This window comes from Belonocnema kinseyi, chromosome 7, assembly GCF_010883055.1.
Source record: "Belonocnema kinseyi isolate 2016_QV_RU_SX_M_011 chromosome 7, B_treatae_v1, whole genome shotgun sequence".
In the NCBI taxonomy this organism is placed as follows: Eukaryota; Metazoa; Arthropoda; class Insecta; order Hymenoptera; family Cynipidae; genus Belonocnema; species Belonocnema kinseyi.
This window is the reverse complement of record NC_046663.1, coordinates 44649436-44670878: the sequence shown is the minus strand read 5'-3', so window position 1 is coordinate 44670878 and position 21443 is coordinate 44649436. Positions and strand designations below refer to the sequence as shown.

The 21443-nt window shown below is 27.8% G+C and overlaps 1 protein-coding gene across 3 annotated transcripts in view; it reads left to right on the top strand.

Moving 5' to 3' along the window:
• The window catches only part of LOC117176776 (ras-related and estrogen-regulated growth inhibitor), a 50757-nt gene that overhangs the window by 7549 nt on the left and 21765 nt on the right, over window positions 1-21443 (top strand). The window contains exon 2 of one of the 3 annotated variants that reach the window (XM_033367072.1): window positions 4042-4408. The exons of the other annotated variants lie outside the window; for them this stretch is intronic. Within the exon in view, the coding sequence (XP_033222963.1) occupies window positions 4294-4408 (115 nt within the window). The 5' untranslated portion in view covers window positions 4042-4293. The remainder of the gene's footprint in view (window positions 1-4041; window positions 4409-21443) is intronic. 3 annotated transcript variants of the gene reach the window in all.

Sequence of the window (21443 nt, the reverse complement as noted above, 5' to 3'; positions counted from 1 at the left end):
AAGATGGCTCGGTTAGTCAATAACTTAATTGAATCTGAGAAGACATTGCTCAAAATAATTGGAAAAATTACGTAACATTGGTGGAGGGTTGGGGAGGGGGTGAGGTCCAAAATTTTTGCATTATTTGTGGATTAATTAATTTTTTTATTAAGTAATATACATATATCACAAGAATATTGATTAATTTTCGCTCATTAACATGGTTTACCTCATAGACAGATTAATCCTAACGTTATTATTAATCCTGTCTTGGATGGGCAAAAGCTCCCAAAATTTTTCGTTGTCCATTACTCAGAGTTTCTACGTCAATAAAAAATTTAATGCCACCCATAAAAACTGAAACCGTTTCAACAGCAAATTGTTCGCGATATGATTTACTTGGAGAAAAATTACCAATAGTAAGGCTAACTGATAACACAGATCCTGTTCTAGGATTCACCTTCACCCTGAAATCTTCACCCGAATAATTGATGTACCATACTGATTTGTTTGGAGTTGGACCTTAAAAAAATTGCGATTTTAGAAAGATTGAAAATAAAACACTCAGCACTTCTAGATTAAAACATAGGAACTGAAAGAGTGTTTATTTTTAATTCTTTAAGAGCACACAATTGACAAAAATAGCTTTCACGAATCACTATTTTAAAATTGAAATTTTTGAAAAACATCTATTAATAGGAAAATTTAACTTCTAAAGATTGAAAAATATTTTCAAGAATTATTATGTGAAATCAAAACTATAAAACCTTAATAATTATTCAAATTACATAGAAAAATGTTAAAATGCGATAAGAAATTGCTTACTTGATTGGATTTAAATAATTAATTAAATAAAGCCTCAGTAATTAATTATTATCATGTATAGAGTTTCTACAAAAATCGTTAATTCTAAGAGACTATATTGTCAGCTATTTAATAAATTGAATAAAAAATAAATGCGAAATGTAAATTATAACAGAAATAAATTTATGAAGCAAGCAAAGTTTCTGCGGACAAATAAATTTTTATCCAACACTATTTATTCGATTCAAACATTTAATTTTGAAATTAAATCTGTCCAAATTTCGAAACGATATAATTCTTTAGATTTTTGATAGCAACCTTTTAAAGTTTTATATTTAGCAACAAAGTTGGCTTTTTTAATTTTTAAAAGTATTATTTTACAGAATTTTCGATTTATCACATTGGACTTTGAAAAAATAGCAATATGAGATTTCAGAAAGAATAAAAAAAACTTTAAAATTATACACATCTTAAAATTAATCAATTGATTATTTGAAAATAGATATTATTTGTCAATTTTCATGGCAATTTTTATAAACAAATCAGAGTATGGATATTTTTCAAGGAACAGGTCTAATGTTTGTTTAGCGACTCAACTATAATGATGTCTTTCAAATTAATCTGTACTATGATGCTTTAAAAATTCACCAGGATGAATAAATATTCAATTAATTTATTATTAAAAAATTAAGATTTTTTTTTCAACGAATAGGTTTAATTAATTTTACGAAATCAACTAAAAATGTCCTTTCGATGACTTCTTGCTATGCTAATTTGCAAATTTACAAAAAGTATTAATTATTTAAAGAAATTCAAAGTTTGGGTATGTTTCGGCTTATAGGTCTTATGCTTGTTTACAGAATTAAATAAAAATTTGTGACCTATTTATTTTATTATTTATTTTTTAACTAATTTATTTATAAATTTTATAAAAACAAAAGTATGAAAGCAAAAAGACATAGAAAATACATTTTAGTGGATTCCGTAAACAAAAATCTCTCAATTTATTGATAAATATTGTTTAAATAATTAAGAAATATTTTCAATTTTAAAACTAATATAATAAAAAATAATCGTAAAGTCATTGTGAGCTCATTTTTAAACAAAAGTTTAGTGTGTTCGTTAAAAATAGTAAATCTCTGAATTTGCTAATGCATATTGTTAAAATAATTGAAAATTCAATTCAAATTAATTTAAATTCCAAATTCCATTTAACGTTAAATAATCAAGTTAATGTATGGATTTCCTAAAAATAGAACCATGAATCCAATGACAAATTTGGACAACCACCATGAAAGGCTCCTATTGCCATTTTTTCATGTTTCTTTCCTCTTTTTTATTTTTGTCCAAAAATTCAAAGAAAAGACCTTTTTTTCAATTCCAATAGAAGCATTTTATGGTGGTTGACCAAATTGGGTCGTTGAATTCTTGGTTTTGTTTTCAGGAATTCTATACAGTAAAGTAAATAAATACGGCAATTAATTAAGAACAAATATCATAGCAAGCAATCATCGGAAAGACATTCTTAATAGATTTCATAAACAAAAATTGAGCTGTTTGTTTGGAAATAGCTAGATTCTACACTTGTAAATAAATTTTTTGAAATAATTAAACATTCTTATGAATTTTCAAAAAATCATAGCAAAGAGCGATAGAAGAAACATTGTTAGTTATTTCCATAAAAAAAACCAATCTATTTGTTTAAAAACAGCCAAACTTTGACTTAGTTAACGAAAGTTGTTTGAATAATTAATCAATCTTATAATTTTCAAAAGTATCGTAGCAAAGGGTCATTGGAAACGTATTTTTAGTTGACTCCGTAAAAAAATCGAGCCTATTCCTTCAAAATTATCCAAAATATAAATTTGTTCAGAAAAATTATATAAAAAATTGCTAAATATAATCTATTTTTAAATAATCTTATAGTTTTAGTATAGGTATAAGACCTTCTTTGATGAATCTGAAAATAGTAAAAAATGGTACCCAAGCACACAAATATTTAAAAAAATTTAAAGTTCAGTGAAACCCTTCAATAGCACTCCCTTCTATAGCCCTTCCGAGAATTGATTGCGCGTCGCAGGTAGATATAAGAGGAGCTGCGCGGGTGCCGCGGGGTCTGCGGTTGCCACTCAGACGAGCACTCAAGTGTGAACAAACAAAAGCGGAGCGGGTTATAATGAGTTAGTTCCTACCTACCGCCAGCCCCAAAATCGGTGCTATAGAAAAGTTTCACTGTATTTATTAAAAAAAAGGAAACATTTAAATCGAATGTCTAGTTTAGGCCACAAATTTATTTTTCAACAGAAAGTTTTTTTTGTCCCATTTTTGAAATCGGTTCATAATAAATAAAAAACATAAAGCGAACAAAAAAATTTGAAAAATATTACCATATGATAAATATTTTTTTAGCATTTATAAGGTCAGTGGTTAATTAATAAATTTCTATCATCTGATGATGATATAGTACCAAATCATCATAAGGAGGTAGATAATCATCGAAATTCTAAAAGATCTCCACGTTGTTTGAAAGAGTTTATCTGTACATTTAATTTTAAAATGAGAGGTTTTTTTCTCAGAATTAAAATAATAATCTTTTCCTTTTAACGTATAATATACAGATAAAAATTCTCAAGCAACTCGGAGGTCTTTAAAATTCGGATGATTGTCTACCTTCTAATAATGATGTGGTCCCACAGCAAAGCGCGTCTACATCAAATTAATAAAACCACTTGAGAGCAGATTAGACATCTATTTATCCAACCCTGATCTTAAAGGCCCTGACAAAAATTCATCTTAACAAGGTAAAGCCAAGAAATATTACATCACAGTAAACGCCAGAGATATTATTTATCTGAAATTGGATAAAAACGCTGTAAGTAATTGAAAACTACATTTATCCGAAGTCAGTTAATTTTTATCACGAGGCAGATAAAAATCATCCACCGCTAGATAATTGTAGTTGTCAATTGTTAGCAACCTTTTTATCCACCATTAGATCAATGGTATCTCTGAAATTTACTGTGATGCTAATAGCAAGTTCATCTGCAAAAATTCTTCCATTCTTTAGCCACAACAAATTACCTGATGTCCTCGGCGGTAGCTCAGCTCCTATAGTTTTTCCATTTTGTATGTACACAATAACTCTTATGCCATCTAGATATTCAGCACGGCTTACATAATTGTGAGAATATTTATACGAGTGAGTTGGAATAATATTGGTACCTAGAAGCCTAGCGTTGTAACCCTTATTCTTTCCAGGAATTCGCCAAATCCCAATCACCCTGTCCCCATGCACGTAAGTGTTACTTGGTGGGTCAAGAGTTGGGTCTTTTCCGTGACGATGTTGGACAGGGGGATCAGAATATTGGCTACCAGATGCGTGTGGGTGCTGAACAAGTGAGTGAGCATATTGGCTAACAGGTAGGTGAGAATCTGGGACAGGTTGGTGAGGATATTGTCTGCCAGATAAGTGAGGAAGTTGGGCAGGTGGATGAGGATATTGGCTACCAGATGTATGAGGATGTTGGACAGGTGGGTGAGCATATTGGCTACCAGAGGAGTGAGAATCTGGGACAGGTTGGTGAGGATATTGTCTACCAGATGAGTGTCGAAGTTGGGCAGATAGGTGAGCATTTTGGCTACCAGATGTGTAAGGGTCTAGGACAGAAGGGTGAGGGTATTGGCTACCAGCTAAGTGAGGAAGTTGGGCAGATGGGTGAGGATATTGGCTACCGGATGGGTGAGGACCTGGGATAGGTGTTTTAAGATTTTCGCTACGATGTAAGTGAGAATGTTGGCCACTATGTGACCGGGATGAACCCTCGCCGCTGTCCGAAGAATTTAATTCTGTAAAAATAAAATAAAACACTGACAATGATGTCGATATATCTCTTAAACTAAAACCCAAGATAACGCACTTACCATCAAAGTGATGAAGAACCGTGATTGTAAAGAGTAGAGTGCTAAAAAGAATCTTCATTTTTTCTAGAGAAATTTCTTAAATGGAGACTGATAAATAATAAAAATTATTCACTGTGATATATGTGTATATATTCTAAGCGCTATCTGATTAAATAACTTTATTATCACCTGCGCAATCTTTAGCACAAGGAATGCATGAAAACTGTTAAAGTTAAAAACATAATTGAATAGACCTTGGACTCTGTTCTGATGGTAATAAATCATTTTATTAATAGATTAATTGTTGACGAATTTATAAGCCCTATCGAAGACTATATAAGGCTTCTGACAATTTGATATATTTTATTTTCTTCTGTGTAGAAGTGAACAATCTAATGATATATCAAGTCAATACCGTCATTATGAGCGTAAAAAGATTCCAAAATCTTAATAATCATTTAGATGTTTGTTAATTGTTAATCACTGGTTTTCTGTAGACAGGGGTATAATTAAAGTGAATTATATTCACAGTTAATGTCGGTTGGTCAATTTGATCTCCAAATTCAATCAAAATGATATGCAACGTCTATTAAGGATTTTTTTTATCAGTAAATTGTCATAAATTGTCATGAGTATCAAATGTGTCGAGTGTCAGTTGTTATACCACATCCATATCATGGTTGTCAACATGCACATTGAAAATTCAAAACTTACCCTTCAAGGAAATTTCCTACATTTTTTTAACGAAAAATCATTAAGTTTTGACGAAAATTTGACTTATAGGTAAATCTAATGAAACACTTTTTAGAGATAAAATATTCTTATTTTTCAGTGCCATCTAAAAATTTTTAGCTCAATATAGGAAATTTTATATTTTTCTTCCAACATGAAATTCAAAATTTTTTTAATGTTGGTCCTAGGATTTCTCAAATGTTCCAGAAGTGGAACTGAGCACAATGCACAGTTATAGAAACGTATTTAGAAAAAAAGTGCCAGAGTTGAATATTCGTTTTTTTTTCTGTTTTTTGGAATTAATTTGGAAATTTTCAAAGTTCATTATTATTTTTTATTGTGTTATTTCGTTGAAAATATTATAATTTTGTTTAAAATTCAACAATTTTGTTAGAAGTTCATTCTTTTTGGTTGCAACATTTAAGAGTTTTGTTGAAAATACGTCTTTTTTAAATTAAGTGGTTGTTTATTTAAAATAAAAACATTTTTTGTTTGAAATATCAACTATATGACATTTTTTGTTAAGAATTCATGTTTTGTTTTAACAAATTCTACTGCTTCTTGGAAACTAAGACTCCTTTGTTAAAAAATATTTCTTCATTGAGCATTCAGAATTTTTAATACAAATTTTTGTTGACAATTCGTTTCTTTTCTTACTAGAAATTAATTAATTGATCTGAAAATTCAGCTATTCCATTTCTGATTAAAACTTCGTCATTTTCAATAGAAAATTAATGTTTTTGTTGATAACTCAATAATTGAGGATAATGATCGAAATTTAATAATTTTCTTAGAAATTCGTTCCCTTTATTTACAAATCAGACCGTTTTGCTGAAAATTCATGTTTGTCGTTTGAAAATTCGACAATTTTAGAAGAATAAAAAAACATTTCTTTTGGAAAATTAATTTTTATTTTCAGATAGGAAATTCAAATATTTTTTTTTTTACAATATTGGCGTTTTTAGATTTAAAATTTAACTATTTTTCACTCATAACTAATGAATCTTTTTTAATTAAAAATTAAAATTTCTTTTTTGAATAGTCCTCGGCATCTGTTTTGGTAGAAATTTTGTCTTTCTTTGATCAAAAATGCTTTAAAATGGTACACTGAAAGTTAATCTATTTTGGTTGAGAATTTTACTATTTTGTCAAAAATGCATTTTTTATTGAAAATCATGTTGGGTGAAAATTTAACTAATACGTTGAAATTTTTTTTTGTAGAAAATTAATGTTTTTAACTGAAAATGTAATTATTACAATTTAAGATTCGTAATTTTATTTAAAAGTTCATTTCTGGAAAGTCGTGTTTCTGTTTTGAAAATTCAACTGTTTTGGAGAACAAATTATCATTGTTTTTTGAAAATTTATATTTATGTGCGGGTGGGAAATTCACCTATTTAAAAAATTTGCTTTTTGGCTTGAAAATTCAATATTTAGGTTCAAGTTTTTTTTCTCTCATGACTAAAGAATCTTTTTTGGTTAAAAATTCAACTTTTTTATGAAAATAGTTTTCGGTTTCAAAATTCGTTTTTTTTTAGAAATTAAATCTTTTTTTAAAAAAATTACAAAGACAAAATTATTAATTATTAATTTGTCATGGTTAAAGATTCAACTATTCTGTCCCAATATAGGAAAATTGGAATTTTTGTCCTTCGATCAGAATTATTTTATTATTTTCAAGTATTTTGTTATTATTTTCAAAAGTATCAGTTAAAACAATAATTTCATCATTTTGACCATTTATTTTAGTTTTTTCAATATACATCACGAAATCCGTTATAAATTTCGAATTAACCTTGAAACTTAAGTGTGAAAATTCCCAGAAAAAGATTTGTTTTTTCGAATGTAAACAATCGTGTTGAAGGAAGTTTTGATGGAAATAGGAAAATTGCATAATGGACCCTGAAATATTTGTATTGCGAGATGCCTAAAACCATAGAATGTGTTTTTTTAGTCTTGATAATTTTAGCTGAGATTTTAAGCTTCTAAAAAAACGAACCGGGTTAGAATGCCGATATTGACCTTATCATGTTATTAGCATAAGTTTTGAACAATTTCCAAGACTTTATGACCGCGTAATCATTTCCGTTGCAGTGAATATATTGAAAGGAATTTCTGCTCTAACTCATAGAGAAACAACACTCGTCTGCCAAATGAAATACATCTACTTCATCTTGTATAGAACTTGGTGAACTAGATGCGAAGTATATTTTTAGCTAAGACACGTTCCGATAACACTCCATCGTCTGGAATTCTTCGACGTCTCACGGTTTTTTAATTTTGAGCCTATATTTAAAATTTCGAAAGAAAAACTAAAATTTTAGATAAATTATTAGTTATGGCAAGATTTTATTTACTTATATAATAATCTCTTGCCGGAAAACAATTTCAGTTTTTTATATAGATTAATACTAGCTTCATTAGCATGGTCCAACAATGCATTGGACACTTTTTTAATAGAAATTTTATGTATATCTTTCCAAAATTTGTTCAAATCCAAGAAAAATAATTTCTTAAAAACCAAATGATGTTTAGAGGTTCCACAAGCCATATGGAGTTTAACACGTATTTGCTATAATGAAAACACATACCACTCCATCCTCTGGAATTCTTCGACGAGATATAGTTTTTTCATTTTGAGCCTATATTTAAAATTTCGAAAGAAAAACTCAAATTTCAAATAAATTATTAATTTTAGTAAAGATTAAATTTTTTATATCATAAAAGTTTTGTTGGGAAAACAATTTCAATTCATCAATTAATACTAGCAGTATTAAAGAGGTCCAAAAATTCATCGGAACTTTTAAAAAATAATTTTCATGCATAGCGGTCCCAAATTTGTTTGAATAAAAAAACAAAGTAAATGATAAAAAAAGTATATTTATAGCTTCCACAATTTCTATGAGCTTTAATATGGACTTCCCGTAATGAAAAACATTAAATTCCGATAAGAGTCCATCGTCTGGAATTCTTTGACGTCTCACCGTTTTTTTCATTTTGCGCCTATATTTAAAATTTAGAAAGAATAACTACAATTTTAAATAAAATATTAGTTATAGTAAAAATTTTAGTTTTCTTGTCAATAAATACTAGTATCATTAAGGTGGTCCAAATGGACTGGAATATTTTTCTTCCTCAATTGTTTAAATCATATCGCCCCCAAATTTGTTCGAATCCATAAAAAACTAAATTATACGTCTCATCATTATTTTTTATTTTGAGCCTATATTTAATAATTTAAAACAAAAACTCAAATTTCAGATAAGTTTTTTGTTTCAATAAAGCACAAAAAAATAAATGCGTTTTTAAATTATATTCTGAAACTTGAAATTCATGACAATGTTTTTTTTTAATTTTTCAAATTTAAAAATTTTCTGCGTGCTTATGTGTGCATATGTATTTTTTATCAACATTATCCGAAGAAATTTTCAAAATATAATACAATTTTCAAAAATATATTTTAAGATGATATTAATGAATTTAAAAATAAAAAAATCATTAAAGATTTTTCTAGGAATCTTAAGAAAATGTTTTATTTTGCTTGAAATCTTTCGAAATTCTTAAAGCGCTTCTAATTTTTTTTGCTCGAAATCTTTAAAGATACAAATTTCATTTTAAATTTGTTGAAATCTTTATAAGTTTTCAATTATTTGTAATCATTACAAAACTTAGCTTAACTCATGAATTAATTAATTAAAGTATAGAGTTAATCGATTTTTTCCTAATTTTTAAATGCTAAGAAATTGAAAAGTGGTGCTTTAAACTCTTTCAGATTTTTTTTAAACTGTAGGAAATATTTTTAAATTGTCATGAATTTTCTCTTAAAATTAATTTTTTCAAATAAAAACCGCTGAAAATTTGCCCAAGAATCTTCAGGAAAATCTTTATTCTTTTAAAAGCTTTCAGAATTTTTCATCAAAAGCTTCATTTTTTGGGTAATCTTCCAAAATCTACATTTTGGACCAAAATCTTCAAAACTATAATAAGTTTGAAATGTGTATAAGAATTTTCTCAACAAATAATTAACATTTTATGTGATCCTATTTTATTGATTCCTTGGCAAGAATATCGACTGAAGTCTCCATTAATGTCAGGAAATAATTAATTATCTCATAAGGTAATTTTATGCTAAATTTATTCGGCCACCGATTTCGATGTTTACAAGTCATTTTAACGTTCGTTACAAAATTCTATTTCCGGATCTTTTCGATTTCACCTCCAATTAAGTTCTTTTTTCCTTTTTATTACTATTTTTGAATTTATTTTTATTTAATCGTAGATAGTCACGTATGTGACCAGTTCTGAACGGTCAAATAATATATATATATATATATAGTTATTATTATTATTTATATTATATTATCATTATTATCATTATTATATTATTTTTACATTATATTATATTATAGTATTGTAAAGAAAATATTAATTAATTAGAAATTAAATACTATTTATATTATTATTGTTATTATGTATACATAGTTATATTTCCATTCAAAAACATGCAAAACTTTTCAATTAAGGGCGAAAACAACCCTCAACTAAATGTCGAATACCTTTCAAGACTTTTTATCTCTTAAATTGATTTTAAACAAGTGCATAAAGTCACTTTGAATCAGTTTTTTGAAAATTTCTCCTCCGTGTAAAATTTTCCGTAAAACTAAAAGAAAGTCTATCTTTTAGTCTATAATTTTCAATTTAGTTGATTAGAAGTCCAAAAAACCCCCTAAAAATCACCCCTAATTATGGACGATTTATCAAATATCAATAACTCTCCAAAGAAAGATTATAATAATTATAATATTCGATTGGAGAATGGCAATGGTTAAATCCCCTAAAAACTACCCCTAATGATAAACGATTTTTTAATGATCAAGAAATCGTTTAAAAGTGTGAGTAAGTTACAAATAGTTTGCCCTAGTACCACAATAGGACCACCCTCTATTGAAAATGACCAAAAAAATCGAAGGAACCACCATAAGGGATTAAAGGTTGTATTTTTCAGTGATTTTTTATCCTAATCCTCTTTTATTATTTTCCAAAGAATGATGTTGTAAGAGACCTCGCAAAGCATCTAAAAATCATGTCTATAGTTATAAATGATATGTAAGAATAAAAAAGTCGCAAAAGAAAGCTTAAAGTTGGTAAAATTTGCCTACTTTTGTATCCTAAAAAAATCTTATAAGAATCCCTCGAATAATAGTGGCTGTGAAAAATCCCCCAAAAAATCATGAATAAAAACCCCTATTAAAAATGAAACAAAATTTTTTTCTAATAAGCAGACAATATCAAGTTTTGTAATTCTTGGTTAGTTCTTTACACTTAAAATTTCTCATTCTTATCTTCCTGGAGAATATTTTTGGTAAAAAGTTCAGCAAACCCCCTAAAAACCACCTATAATGGCAAAAGATTTTTCAATAATCAAAAAATGGTTTAAATAGCCTAAAGTTTGTGAATTTTTCATGATTTTATAACCTAAAAAAATTTGATTAATAATCCCCTAAATAATAGTGGACATAAAAAATTCCGAAAAATTTTAAAAACAACCCCCTATTATAAATGACAACAATTTTTTTTAATGACTTCAGGAAGTTTCTTACTCCAGAAAAAATTCTTGTAATAACGCGAGCGGGAACCCTCCAAAACACCCTATTTTGAATAACACCTTTAACATCCATTAAAACCACCCCTAATCATAAAAATATTTTTCTATAATGAAAAAAAAGTAAACAAGGAACCCCAATAAAACCCAGAAAATCATCCCCTATTCAAAATGACTGAAAAATTGTTTAAAGTGGCCAAATGGCATTAATTTGTATAATTTTTGGGGGGTTTTCAGTCAGAAAAATTCTTTATCGTAATCGCCTGAAAAATGGCGGTTGTAAGAAACCCCACAATACCCCTAAAAACCACCCTTTTGGTAAACAATTTATCATTATCCAAAAAAGCCTCAAGTTTTTAAATTTTCTCTGATTTTACATCCTAAAAAATCTGTTTAATAAGCTACCAAATAATAGTGGGAGTAAGAAACTTCGAAAACCTAAGAAATCACCCCTATTGAAAATTACCAAAAATTTGTTGAAGTAGAAACCAGGAAACCCCCAAAATACCTGTCCCTATGAGAAAAGAAGCAACATTGTTTTTTTTAAATAGTCAAATGGCATCGATTTTTGTAATGTTTTATAGGTTTTTACTCCGAAAAATTCTATTTGCCGCCCCCCCCCCCCCCCCTCGAAGAATAGCACTAGACAGAAATACCACAAAGCCCCTAAACCCAACCTTTAATAATGAACAATTTTTCATCAACTAAGAATTCTTGTAAAAGTTTAGAGTTTTCTAATTTTCTTTGATATTATATCCTAATAAAACTCTTTAACAAACCCTCGAGTAATAGTGGAAGCAGAGATCTCGGAAAACCCATATATGGTAAAACCACCCCCTATCGAAAAAGAACAAATTTTTGTTTTCAAGTGGCCAAATGGCATCAATTTTTGTAATATTTTTAAAAGGTTTTTATTCTGAAAAATTCTGGTTAGTAATACCCTGGAGAATGGGAGTGAAAAGAAACCCCTTAAAATCCCTAACAACCGCTCTTATAGATAAAAAAATTTGCAATAATTAAAATTCGTTAAAAAATCGTAAAGTTTGTTTGCAAATTCTTCCTGATTTTATATTTTGAAAGAACATTTCAATAATCACCCGAGTAATCTTGGGAGTAAGAAACCCCGAAAAATTCTTAAAAACCACCCCTAATTCCAAACGCTTAATTAAATCTTAAATAATCGTTAAAAAGCCTAAAGTTTGTACACTTTCTCTTATTTTATATCCGGAAAAAGTCTTGACATGGTTATAGACAGCTAACAGAGTTGGCGCACATGTTTCTATCATACTCTGTAAGATTTTGGGTAAAAATAGTGTGGTGCACCTCAAAGCAGGTCACTAGGTTGCAACTGTGGTTTTGAAGTCACACTACTCGATTTTCAATTGAAAAGTTTTCACTCAATATATTGTTCAAGGACAAATGCAGAATCGCTAAACAGAGTTTTTAAACTCTTGAATCGAAAACATAAGCCCGATATATATTCATAGCTTATGTTTCCAATTTCCAATAATGCACTATAGGAACTAAAAACATTAAAGAAGTATCTTTTAAAACGGACTTATTGATATAATGTTTTTGTTAATCATTTATTTTCCTCGTATTTCTATTTCTTTTTATCAATTGTTTCCTCTTGACGATTAAATTTTCAGTACAAACATTTATTATTTGGTTGAAAATTCAACAATTCTGTTAAAAAGATATCCTTTGTGGCTGGGAATTGGACTGTTTTGTTGAAATTTCTGTTTTTGGGTTGCTACTTTGACTATTTTATTAGAAAAAAAATTGTTCTTAAAGTTTATATTTTGGTATTAGAAATTTTTTTTAATCAACTTTCATAGGTTCCACTATATATCATTTTCCGACTTAGTTTAAAAAAAAATAAAAATGACAGGTCCTACATTTTTTTAACCGCCCCCCTTTTTCTAGTCAATCCCCTTTTGCAACTCCCTCAATTTTTCGGGACAACTAGACACAGCCTAAATTAAAATTCATCTTTTTAGTTTAAAAATTGAACTACTTGATTAAAGGTTGAACCACTCTGTTTAAAAATTATTATTTTTTGTTAAAGATTCATAATTATAGCTGAAAATTAGTCTCTTTAGTTAAAAATTGTTTTTTTTTTTTCAATCAAATTCTTAACTGAAAATTTAACTATTTCAGTTAAAAATTAATCATTTGAGTTCAAAATAAAAATCCATCTTTTAGCTTGAAAATGTAACAGTTCGCATGAATTTATTTTTCTTTCTTGATTGAAAAATCTTTATTTGTTGAAAATTCATCTTGTAAGTGAAAATCTTCACTAGTTTGTTGAAAATTCGCTTCTTTCTTGTTCTTGAAATATAAATTTTTCTTACTTAAAAATTCAACAATATAACTAAAAAAAATCTTTTTTTGGTAGAAAATTAATATTCTTGTTTTAAAATAGATCTTCTTCGTTTAAAGTTGAATTATTCTGTTGAGATTAATCTTTTTAATTTAAAATTAAATAACATAGGTAACCAAATAGCTATTTGCTACAAATTTAACTATTTTGTTTAAAATTCAACTGTTTTACCCTTTGGTTGAAAATTTCACTAGTTTTTTTTTTAATTTCTTTTTTTTATTGTAGAAAAATCCTTTTTGACTAATAATTTATCTTCTTCAATGTTGTTAAAAATTGATCTTCTTCAGATGGAAGTTCAACTATTTTCTGGAAAAATGTGATTTTTTGGTCGAATTCTGTTTTGGATATAAAATAAAAATATTTTTGGGATGCAATATCTACTATTACATTACAAGTTAAAAATATATTTTTTTTGTTAAAAATTGATCAACTGGGTTACAAGTTGAACCATTTGGATTGACACTCATTTTTTTTTAATATTTATCATTTAAGTAAAACATTAATCTTTTCAGTTAAAAGTTTAACTATTTCGTTGAAAATTAATAGCTCTTAATAGAAGCATCGTATTTTGTATAAAAACAAAAAAGTTTGTTTAGGAGTTCCTCTTTTTTATTAAAAATGCAACTGCATGTTAAAAAATAGTTTTTTGATAAAAAATTCACATTTTGGTGTTAAAAGTTCAATTGTTTTACAGAAAATTAATCGTTTAGCTTGAAAGTTCAACAATTTGGATACACCTAAGTTCTTTTTTGACCGAAAAATCTTTTTTTTTTATTTGTCTTTTTGTTTAAAAAATTCATCTCTTTGTTTGAAAAACTGACTATTTCATTGGAAATTCGTTTTTATCGTTGAAAATTGAAATATTTGGTTGAAAATTGATCTTTTTTGTTAAGAAACAATTGTGGTTGAAAATTGAACTATTTTTTTGAAACTTCGCTTTTGTAGTGAACATATCAACTATTTCATTTTTCGACGAAAATTGATCTTTTTGTTGAGAATTAAACTTCTCGGTTTGAAAATTCAACCGTTTTCTAAAAACAATTCATATTTTTGGATTGAAAATTGAACTATTTGATAGCAAAGTCGATTTTCTTTCTTAGAATATCAACTATTGAAATTTTCATTCATAATTCATCTTTTTGTTAAATTTTTCTTTAATGAAACTATATTCTGGAAGATTCGTCATTTTGGTTTAAAATTTAATCTGTTTTTGTAGAAATTTGATATTTTTTGGATAAAAATTCACCTTATTGGTTGAAAATTCGGCTTTTTTGGTTGAATTCAACTGTTTTTTAAATTTTAAATCCTGTTTGACTTAAGTATTTACTTATACATGATCTGTATAAACTAAAATTTTTTGTTGGAAAATGATTTTCTTGTTCAAAAGTTAAATCACTTTGCTAAAAAATATTTTTTGTTGAAGATTCATCGTTTTAGTTAAAAATTCATTTCTTTTATTTAAAATTTGTTATTTTTTGGTTGAAAAATAATTTTTTTGTTTGAAAAATTAACTATTCAAAATAAAAATTGGTTTTTTATTTAAAAGTTCACTTTTTTGCTTAAAATTTTAACTATACTTTTAAACACTTTCCTTTTTTCATTTTTTCCTAAAAATTAAACTTTTATATTTTTGGTTCAAATTTGTTATTATTCCGCTGAAAATTCCACTGATTGTTTAAAAATTAACGTATTTTGTTGGAAATTAATTTGTCTAATTTTGTAGAAAATTAGTCTTCTTTGTAGACAATTCTTTTTTGTTTGTTAATAAATTTACCCTTTTGTTGAAGATTTACTTATTTGGTTGAAAATTCGTAATTTTGGTTAAAAGTTGGAATAATTTGTTAAAAAATTCTTTCTCTCTTGAAGATTCATCATTTCAGTTGAAAATCCATCTCTATTATTGAAAGTTGAACTATTTTGTTGAAAATCGATCTTTTAAGGTTGAGAATTCAACTTCTTGTTTAAAAGCTCGTTTTAAACATTTTTTTGTTTTCTTTTTGCTTTAAAGTTCAAAAATTTGCATAAAATTATGAAAAAAGCAAAAAAAATAAAATATTTACAACAAAAAACTTTTTTCGTAATTATACAGATTTAGGACCAGACCCACCATTCTTACTGCTTCTTGTTTGTTATCCCAAATTTTCAACTTGATGTGGCGCTTCGTGTTAAAATAAGTTGGGAAATAAAAAAGTGGCGGTAAGGTAGGAATCTGGTCACGTGACCCACTCATCACATGGCCTTAAGCCGGATTCTTAAACATTTGTCTATTCCCACCGAAAATTCATCCTTTTGGATTGAAATTTTTTTCCGTTTGTTAAAAATTCAATTGTGTTCTAAAAAATTCAATTTTTGTTAGAATTTCACCTATTTTGTTAAAAATGTAACTGTTTTTATTAAAAAGAAAGAAAAGAAAGAACTTATTTTTTAAATGGATTGAACGTCTTGTTCGATCACTTTGTCCACTTTCAAGCTCCTGTGTTTCTCGCTTTTGAAAGTTTTTCAATCAATCCACGCGTCTCTATAAGACGCGAACAATTACATCACATTTTATATTACCAATATAAAAAGATCTTCTCATAAATAAGGAAAATAATTTTTTTAAATGTGAAAAATGTAAATATATAAATAAAAGGTTCCTAAGTTGGGACATCGAGGCATCTCGAAGACAAGTTTGAGCGCGCCTAGGGCGCGTGACTATTGGTTCTCGCGCTTCACGCTCGTAGGTGCGTTTGTCTCGCGCTTCGCGCTCGATGCTGCATTTGTCTCGCCCTTTGCGCTCGGTCTTTGTATTTGCCCCACATTTGTGCACAGACCTATTAAGGTTTACGAACCAAACATCGACAACTGTAATTTGGTGATTGTGAATTCTCCTTTGTTAAAGCTTCTTCGGCTTTAACGAACACATTCTCATCACGTATCTCGTGCTTCGCACTCGATTTTGTCCAAAATGTTAACTTTTCTATATTATGTTTAACACTTCTGTATCAAACTTATAATACATTTGTTCAGATTACTTAGCGATAGAAAGTTTTTACATAAAACTATTGCCTTCTCATTATGATGAGAATGTAATAATACATCATTTTTGTGCGACAAAAATTTGAATTTTCGATTTTTTAACAAAATTCAAAAAGTTGTTATGATAATCGTGTAGGTCTTTAAAAACGAATATTTTTCTTTTATTGACTTTTTTTCATGTGGTGCGTTGAATGACATAGAATAGTCATTTTCGTTTTTATTATTATTATTTTTTAAAGTTTGGAAACGCTGTAACTCTGGTAATTCTGTTGTTATCAAAAAAGTCATCAAGATAAATTGTTCATATTTTTGTGCTATATAAACAGCACTATATGAAAATTTCAAATCTTAAAAAAGTGGTCTTAAAAATTTTGAAAATGTTCCAAATTATTGCATTTTTATTTAAAATAGCTGGCTAACGAAATCGCCCTTTCTTATCATATCCTTATAAAGTGTGTCAAAGGGAAATTCAATAAAATAATTACTTCCAATGTTACTGTGTTTACAGACTACAACGACAAAGACGATAATGACAAGGCCGACAGACAGACGTCATCGTAATAGCGGTTTCTTTGGGAATTAGGGATTCTCGAAAAGTGAAAATTTCAAGAAATCCGCGATAGTCAGTTTTCCCATAAAACAATACCTTCTCATTATGATGAAAATGTAATAATTCAGTATTTTTTTGTGCGATTAAAGGATGAATTTTCGATTTTTTTTTAAATTATAAAACCTGTTATGATGATCTTGTAAGTTTTTCAAAAAGTAAGGTTTTCCTTTTCTTACCTTTTTTTATATCGTGCGTTGATTGGTTTAGAATTTTCATTTTCATTTTGTATTTTGAAAAAACCATAACTGTGATAATTTTCTTGTTATGAAAAAAATCCATCAAGATAAATTGTTAACATTTTCGTGTGCTATAAATAGCCGTACATGGAATTTTAAAATCTTTGGCCCCTAAGCCTGTGTGCCGAAACCCAATTCGATTCAATTAGTCGGTCCAAAGACATCCAGTATACATACGACAACGAGAGACAGATTCCAACCTGAAAACTTTTCCTTCCTTCTGAGGAAATCTCAGAACGTCGATATTTGATGTAATCCGGGAAAGTCATTTTTCGTATGAAACCAATAACTTCTCATTATAGTGCGAATGTAAAAAGTGCGTGCCCTATCAAAGAAATGTGAAAATCAAAATTTTAGATCTTTTAGGCAAACCATTTTTTTATTATACATTTTACTGTACCGAGTACCGTCTTCCACACATTTAGTTTGTTTATTTTTTTGCAGCTTGTGTCAAAAAGTGATTAATTATGAATTTGTAGTTTTTTCTAGTGCGTGTAATTTGAGCTTTTTAATTTTTTCGTATCTTGCATAGTTTAACCAAAAAATTGAATTTGTGGATTTTTTATTTGTTTTTTTTTGGTAGGATCAAATTTGGAATTTTCAACTTTTCGACCAAATTAAAAAAGTTGTTATCATAATCCAGTAGGGCCTTCAAAAAGCAAAGTTTTTCTTCTTTTAACTTTTTTTCATATCATGTGTTGTTTGGCTTAAAATGTTCATTTGAGGGGGGGGGGGGGGGGGGGGAGAGATTTGAAAATGCCCTAACTCTGATGATTTTCTATTTATAGGAAAACGTCATTGGGATAAATTGTTTGAATTTTTGAGTACTATATACAACCGTACGTAGAATTTTTAAATCTTGAAAAAATGCGATTTCAAAAATTTTTTGTACGATCCAATTTGGAATTTTCAACTTTTCGACTAAATTAAAAAAATTGTTATCATGGTCTTATAAGGATTTCGAAAATCAACGTTTTTCTTCTCTTGACTTTTTTTCGTATCATGCGTTGTTTGGCTTAAAATGTTCATTTTAATTTGTTTTTTTGGATTTGGAAAATGCTGTAACTCTGGTAATTTTTGATTTTCCAAAAAAAAGTCATTAGGAAAAATTGTTCAACTTTTTGAATACTATAAATAACCCTACAGAGAATTTTGGAATTTTCAAAAAAGTGGTCTAAAAAATATTCAAAATGTGACCACTTTTTGAATTTTCATCCAAAGTGTCTGGCTAACGAATTTGACCTTTAGTTTAGGACACTAAACGAGTGTGCCAAAGGGCAATCTAATAGATTAATTTTTTCGAAAGTAATCGTGTTCACAGACAGACAGGCATACGGACATACAACAATACAGACCGACACATTCCTAAAAACCTGTTTTCGGTTTCAGAGGGTCTCAAAACGTGGACATTTGACAAAAACTGGGGGGGGGGGTCACATTTTACACAAATCTAATACCTTCTCTGATGAGAATGTAAAAAGTTTTCCTGACATCAACAAAATAAACATATTTTTTTAAATTTATAAATCTGTTATTTAAGAAATTTAAATTAGATTAAAATCCAATTTAAAATTCCCATTTAATTTTCTTGTTGATTCTTGTTTTTCTTTTAACAGGAGTTTGCATCAATTATGAATCTGTATTCGTACATGATAAGAAGTCACAGAAGCTTCGTCAATAGGTCATTTATAGAGTCTCGAAATCGCGAACCAACATGTTGGATATGGTACTGTGTAAAAGTCCTAACATGAACAAAGTTTTTCTCATATGAACAGAATATACCATTTTTCTTTAACTTTATAAATCGGTGCTGATAGGTCATAAAATGTTCAATATTAGGTCAATTGATGCGTCTCAAGGACGCAATCAAATTCACTACCTATAATATTGTCGTACTTTAAATATTAAAAAAACTTTTTTTGATATGAACAGAAAAACAAATTTTTTAGAAACTTCATCAGTAGATACTGGTGGGTTATAAAAGCTTTAACCATAAGTCGACCGATGCATCTCGAAAATGCGGACTAACACACCAGGTATCGTGTTTTTGCATTTTAAATACTAGAAAAAGTTTCTCATTCAAACAAGATAAAATTATTTTTTCGAATTTAATTTGAATTCATTGATTTTTAAAATTCAACTATTCTGTTGAAAAATTGACTTTTCTCGTTGCATTCATTTGTTTGTTATATACAATTTAAATATTTTTCGATTGAGATACGTATTATTCGTTGAAAATTCATCTTTTTGGTTATAAAGTGATCAGCTTAGTTGAACGTTGAAAAACTTTGTCACAAAATTCTTTTCTTGTTGATGATTTATAATTTGAGTTGCAAATTCATTTTTCTGAATTTGTTTAATTATTAATCATAATTAATAAAATAATTATTACTAATTATTATATAAATTACTAAAAAAGTTATTGAGTTTCTAAACAATTTTAACTGACAGTTAAACTATTCCAATTGAAGATTCACCACTTTAGTTGAAAATGAATTTCTTTGATTAAAAGTTGAACTATTATGTTAAAAATTGATCTTGTTTAACTTAAAATTATATTACTTGGGTTAAAAACGAACTACTTGGTCAAAAATATATTTGTTTGGTTGAAGGTTCATCTCTTCGGTTAAAAATGTAACCATTTTGTTACAAACTTAACATTTTTAGTTGAAAATTTATATTGTCGGGTTGAAAATTTAACTTTTTTGTTGGAAATTCATATTATCGAGTTGAAAATTTTAATATTTTGTTGAAAATTCCTTTTTTTGTTGAAATTTTTTTACTGTTTTTTTCGGGTTTTTTTGCTGCGTGTAACTTTAACTTTTCCATTATAGATTATTAATTGATTTTTTAAAAATAAATATTCCACTATTTGCTTAAAAATTAATGTATTTTGTTGGAAACTTGTCTTTTTTGGTAAAAAATTAATATTTTTGATAAAAACGTCGCCATTTAGTTAAAAATTTTATTCCTTTCTAACAGTTTAATTAATATATCTTCTTGGCTAGGGATTAAAATATTTGGTTGCAAATTAGGCTTGGTAGGCTGAATTCAACTTTCGGTTTTTGTTTACAATTGATCTATACTTGGTTTATTCATACTATTATTTTTGGTTTGAGATTCATTTTTTTAGTTGAAAAATCACTTTTTTGAAATCGTTTTTTTTTTAATTCGTCCGTTTCATTAGAAAATTCATAATTGTTGTTAAAAGGTCATCTTTTTTATTCAAACTTTAATTCATTTGTTAGAAATTCCTTTTTTATTTTAAAAAATTATTTTATTTTACTATAAATTTCATTTTTACAGATTTTGTTTAAAAATTGATCTTTTTCAGTTGAAAATTCGTTTTTTTATGGTAGAAAATTAATCTTCTGGTTTGAATTTAAATTCTTTATTTTTGTTTGTATTATGAACTGTTTATAGTTAAAGCTTTTTATTTTTAATTGGGTTATTTGGTTGAAATGCCTATTTATGGGTTCAAAATATAGTACACCAAACTCCCACTTTCAGTCGAGTGTCGGGGGTTGCCTTCAAATGGCCTTAGACTGATTTCGGGGGGAAAGAAACGTAAACAGTGAGGGCCGCGTGACTTGTTTCCAATTGAAACTGCGTGAGCCAGCAGTTCCAGGAAGGCTGATAATGGGGTGACTGAAAGCGAGAGTTTGGTGTACTCAGTTAAAAAATAATAAAAAAATTTTTTTTTGTTTTTTCGGCAGAAAATTCGCTCTTTTTTAATTGAAAATTGGTTGTTGCTGAAAACTCAAGAGCCTTAAAAAAATAGATTATTTTTGTTTGAAAATTTGACCATTTGGTTAGAAATTCATCATTGTGTGTTGAAAATTTACTTTTTTTAATTTCAACGTTTTCTTAAAAAGTCATCTTTCTAGGTAAAAAATTCAACTGCTCCATTGAAAATTCGACCTTTTGAATTGAAAATCCATAGTGTATATAATAATATTTTATACAATGATAATAATAGAAAATGTGTTTTATTTATATTCTATTTTTATATTATTTTAAATTACTATTTACTTATATTTAAAGATTTGTTTTTCCTTATTATACTATCACTAAAAAGCAAATCTCATTACTGTAGCATATTGCAAGCTTCGACATATGAGCTATTACTAGAAGGAGTATAAATATAAGCAAAAGTCCTAACCTTGTAGGTTCCCCTTG